The sequence below is a fragment of the Lygodium microphyllum genome, chromosome 15 (assembly GCF_053477565.2).
Source record: "Lygodium microphyllum isolate KBCC chromosome 15, Lygodium_microphyllum_v1.1.10, whole genome shotgun sequence".
Taxonomy (NCBI): Eukaryota; Viridiplantae; Streptophyta; class Polypodiopsida; order Schizaeales; family Lygodiaceae; genus Lygodium; species Lygodium microphyllum.
Genome location: NC_141149.1, coordinates 60,703,370 through 60,708,550, shown reverse-complemented (window position 1 = coordinate 60,708,550; position 5,181 = coordinate 60,703,370). Strand labels below are relative to the sequence as shown.

Sequence of the window (5,181 nt, the reverse complement as noted above, 5' to 3'; positions counted from 1 at the left end):
TCAACATAGACTCTTATCTCACCATATTATTTCTATCAAACAAAACTTCAAAGTTATTGACTTTGGTGAGGAGTATGTTTCTATTGCAAATAAAACATGTCACATGAGAAGCACCAACCTACGATTTTGCATTTTGGAAACTTGTTGGTATTGCAACATGCAATACTTGATTTTTAGGAATAACCCAACAATTCTGAAACATTGTCCTATACACTTCTTTAGAGATTCAATTATAGGCTAATTGGTGCACTTTGAGGATTGTTAAACAAGTTCAATGGGTCAATTCATGCTAGCAAGTCTCAATAACATTGTCATATACACCCCTTTACATATTGAGTCATAGGCTAATCGGCACACTTTGAGGATTATTGAACAAGTTCATTGGGTCAATTTTTGCTTTGATCTTGACAAGTCTAGCAAAATTTTCACCAAAGTAGCTAGGTCCGGCAATGGATCCATTACCTAGGTCAAGGTCTATGTAGTTAACATATGCAGATCTAGAACCAAAGGTATAGGAAACATATGTCCCCATGTAGTTGTAAAGTGATGTCAACCACGAGAAGGAGGCATTTCTATTGGATAAGGTATCATTCTGCCAAACTACTTGATATTGTATGCTATATAGGTTTCTAGCCCTGTGTGGAAATGGGATGGAACTTGGGCTTATCTTTGCCATCTCACCCCCATATGCATCAAAAATCATGTAACCTTGTGGGTTTTGGTCTAATATGGAAAAAGCTTCAAATAGTGCTTCTATTGAGAGAGGAGACTTGACATAGTCAGACTTCGCTTTGAAGAAGGATTTGTTACTCTCATATCGATTTTTCAAATCACTTGGATTAGAGATTGAGGCTGATTGTGCAGCTGCCTGCAAAGAAAGAAGTCAAATTATTTATTTGTCAACCTCGAAACAACTCTAGGTCTACAAAATTTTATATCTTCCAACATCCAAACTTCTTCATACTTTTGATGGAAAATTTAAGAAATATAAACAAAGTTATGAGTATCCCATGAGAATTATGAGTATCACATAAGTGATTCACTAGTGAGTGTTTACTAATGTTAAATGTTGTGTGTATGCATATGAGGATACCCTCCTTTTGCATGAGATAGTAAAACAATCTATTTGAACTTAAAGCATAGATCTAAACTTGCATGAACTTGACCAGAGAGGGAGCTACCAAAGAAAAAGTTGGGGGAATAAATTTTGCAATATGGATTTTTCATCTAGGATTTTGTAACAATTGAACTATAGTTTTGCTCAATTCCTAAACTTTTGGTGTTTGATTAAGAAAACATTCACCCATCTCCCTTTTTGACCCAACAATGACATTTTCCAATTATTGTAGTCATGCACCTACGCATGAATGAACCAATCTTAAAGTTTCAACCAAATGTGTCTAACTTTGGGGCAAGCCCAAGATCGATGATGTTGGTTGCAAAACAATGGTACTTAAGCTACACAGCTCTATTAGAGCTTAACGGTTATTTGTTAGGTTACTTTCAAAGTTGCTAAGCTCTTTTAAGCTTGACTTTCTTCATATAAGGATGCAAATATTACATTAATAAAACTCGACCTCGCATTAAAAAAGGAAAGCATTCACCCATCTAGCTGTAAGTAAGAAATCATGGGGTTTGCATCGTAGTTCCCAAGGAAATTCAAATGGAAGCAACCATGTCCCCTTGACTCTCCTTTTGAAATGCAAGTAAGAAATCATGGGGGTTGCATTGTAGTTCCCAATGAAGTTAAAACAGAAGCAACCATGTCCCCTTGACACTGCTTTTGAAATGCTTAGCGATTCAATAGACTTAGGCTTACAATGCAAAAGGTAGCTTGATGGAATTCTCTATTGAAATACCCTCCCAAACAAGAACTTTTTTATTAAAAAAAGATGTCTACTTTACTTCAAGTTAACAACTCTCTCTATTAAAAAAGATGTCTACTTTAATCCAATGTAACAACCCTCTCTAAGCAACCGTTGTGAGCAAACATACGTGAAAAGAGAGTGTCAAAGTCAATGGGGTTGTAGCCTAGTGGTTTGAGGATTGTGTACATTGCAAACTATTGTATCAATAGGAAAAACAAACGTACATTACCTAATGCCTACAATACATCACAAATTATTGCATCAATTATTATATAATAAAAGTAACGAGGTTAGTAGATATATGAGATTCTGGAAAATCAGATGATGCTGGAATTTTGGAGGTGCAAAGAGAGGTCTAAGAGAAGAAGATTGGGATCTCGCGCACCTGAATCCAGCTTCCTTGGAAGCAGTCAGAGGGCGTGATGTTAAGCTCCGGGAGGATTAGACTGAAGGTGGCGATGGTGTCATTGATGGAGCCGAGGTTCTGGCCGAAGAAGGTGGCTGCGATGGTGTTGGAGTTCGGGGTGGAGCCGGCAGCTGCGAGGTAGACACCGCACGTGAGGCGGGAGGGGGCCGAGAGGGGGGCGGCGGTCTGCCAGAAGTGGACGAGGCGGGCAACAGAGAGGCGGCTCCCAGCGACGGCGACGTTGAAGGTGGTGACGGAGGGCGGGACGGCGACGAGGCGGAGCTTCCAGGCCACGACGATGCCCCAGGAGCCGCCGCCGCCGCCGCGGAGTGCCCACAGGAGGTCCCGGTCGCGGGAACGCGCGCTAGAGAGGAGGCGGGCCCCGCCGCCGGGCAGGACCACGCGGGCGTCCAGGACGTGGTCCGCCGAGAGGCCGTAGCGGCGCGCCAGGAGGCCGTACCCTCCGCCCGCCACGTGGCCGCCCACCCCAACCGTCGGGCACGTTCCCGCGGGGAAGGCCAGCGTCCGGGATGCCTTCCCGATCGCGTAATACAGCTCCCCGATCGTCGCCCCGGCCTCCACCCAGGCCGTCCTCGCAGCCGTCGATATGCGTACCCGGTTCATGTTCATCAGGTCCAGTATCGCGAACCGCGGCGGCGCATCCCTCCACGTGGACCAGCTCCCCGCCGTCGATGACAGGCCCTCGTAGCTGTGACCCCCGCTCCTCACCCTTGCCTCCCAGCCTCCCTCCCTCATGCACCCCCACGCCCTCTCCACCTCCCCCTCCGTCCCCGACAGTATTATCGCCCCTGGCTTCGCTACCCCCGCCTCCGTGAACCGCAGGTTCTGCAGCGAATAGTCCAGCAGAGACGTGTACCTGCTAGACTCAAGGCGTGTGGTGAAGTTGTGTATGCCTTTCCTCCATAAGCAAGACACCAAGGCATCCAAGCTTGCATCACTGCCTGTCAATGAAGGGGCAGAAATTGCTGTACTGGTGAGGACATATAAGAAGCAGCAGCAGAGGCCGAAGAAGAAGGTATGGAGTATTGCTCCACGACATCCCATGATAACGTTTTCTGTTTCTCTCACCTCCCAAGGACGTCTTCTCAGTGATCACTGAAGAAGCATCAAGACACAGCCGCACGAGTGCTCTCTCTGTCTCTGTCTCTGTCTCTAATATTGGAGACGAAGCAAAACAGATTGAGGATGCTCGTTGATAATTAGCTCACAGCTGCATTTCATACATCATGACAACTTACAAGAATGGACATACCACAGCTGCAGACGAGCTCCTATTCGGCTCTCGCTCTCTCTCTCTCTCTCTCTCTCTCTCTCTCTCTCTCTCTATCTCTCTCACATATATCTGCAATCGCCATGCTTCACAAAATTCAGTCGTGTGCGTGTAAGAAACACAAGCGTAGCCGTAAACTCTCGATCGTTAGCGATGCGACCGACTACGTCGCGGACTCACTCACCTGTTTGGGCGACCTGCAGCCTCGGACCAAATAAAAGTTTCCAAATTCTTGCTTCCGAAGTACTAAAACGTCATTTTGCATACACATTAAATTAAGAAGTTAAGAGGGGCTTCACACGCTCACGAGCTTAACAGTTTCTCAGGGATTTTGAAACAAGGTGCATTAGTTTCTAAAGAGTTTTCGAAACAAGGTCCATTAGTTTATGACGTTTCTAGCTTTGCCGACACCAGGTGCATTAGTTTATGAGGTTTCTAACTTTGCCGACACAATGGTAGCTAAGGTCAGGGAGCCAAAGAAGTGACAACCCCCTATTTAGTGATATATTTTTGCCACACCAATTGAAGAACACACCGAGGCACGTCGAGCTACAAAGCAAATGATGTGTCCTCCACTGACTAGAGGAACAACCTATGCAATTGTTACATTAATGGGCCTTCTCTAGATTTTTTTTGAAGGCCCTTTTGCCAAGATAGCATTGCAAGCTTTGTTTCTAACAAAGAAAAGCCAATCAATAGCTATCACAACTCCAATATGTTCTTAAGATCATCCAAATTTTTCTCTTGTTGTGCACACTGAACTTATGAGGATATATCCATAAACCATAAATCTGCCCCCTTACCCTTGGCACAAAAAGCTTTAGTTTTTCACTCCACAAATGTTACACATGGTATAACAATCAATGCAAAGCATTGTATTCTTTGAATGGTCAATAGAATAGTATACATGAGAATATATGCATTGAGCTTGTTAAAGGGTGGGGAAAAGTGAGCTTGGAACTCAAATATCCAAGTATACTTGTTTGACTCTTTAGCATTGCAAAACAATTGCGTTGATTCTCATGAGATTGTATTACTTGTTTGACTTTTTAGCATTGCAAAACAATTGTGTTGATTCTCATGAGATTGTATTACTAGCTCTCCTATGTTAAAGCTAGCACACCCTTTTGCAAAGGGTGTGAGAATGGTGTTTGGGATAATTCTAAGGGGTAGAAAAACCTCTTGTTCCCTAATAATAAGGGGGGATAGTGGAATCAACCCTCACTTAACCCACCCCTCCTTCCCCATGATCCCTTTCTATCTTTGTGAATTCAAACTTGTACATTAGTTACACTTGTATTAACAATTTCACCATTATAAAGGCAAGTGAAATAGGAACACACACACACACACACACACACACACACACACACACACACACACACACACACACACACACACACACACACACACACACACACACACACACACACACACACACACACACACAGAGAGAGAGAGAGAGAGAGAGAGAGAGAGAGAGGGAGGAGTAGTTTAGCCATTTAATCTATGAGACTATGGTTCTCCATTATACTTTTCCCATTAGAAGAAAGTAAGAAATAATACATCTCCTCTTATGTATGAATGGCCTTTAGTCAAGCCAACTATAAAAAAGG

General features: G+C 43.9%; 1 protein-coding gene across 1 annotated transcript; it reads right to left on the bottom strand.

Annotated features, from left to right (window-relative positions):
* Positions 1-218: 218 nt before the first annotated feature.
* Positions 219-3,781, bottom strand: LOC148024601 (berberine bridge enzyme-like D-2). Its single transcript, XM_087694224.1, has 2 exons — positions 2,254-3,781; positions 219-868 (listed from the first exon to the last, which is right to left on the bottom strand). Exons 1-2 carry the CDS (start codon positions 3,337-3,339, stop codon positions 338-340), a joined length of 1,617 nt encoding a protein of 538 aa, XP_087550350.1. The 5' UTR covers positions 3,340-3,781; the 3' UTR covers positions 219-337.
* Positions 3,782-5,181: the final 1,400 nt, after the last annotated feature.

Bases quoted from the DNA above. Each gene is read 5' to 3' on its own strand.
- LOC148024601 (XM_087694224.1), bottom strand. From the start codon at position 3,339: ATGGGATGTCGTGGAGCAATACTCCATACCTTCTTCTTCGGCCTCTGC. The intron at 869-2,253 runs GTGCGCGAGATC...CTTTCTTTGCAG, and splicing joins TCCAAGGAAGCTGGATTCAG to GCAGCTGCACAATCAGCCTC.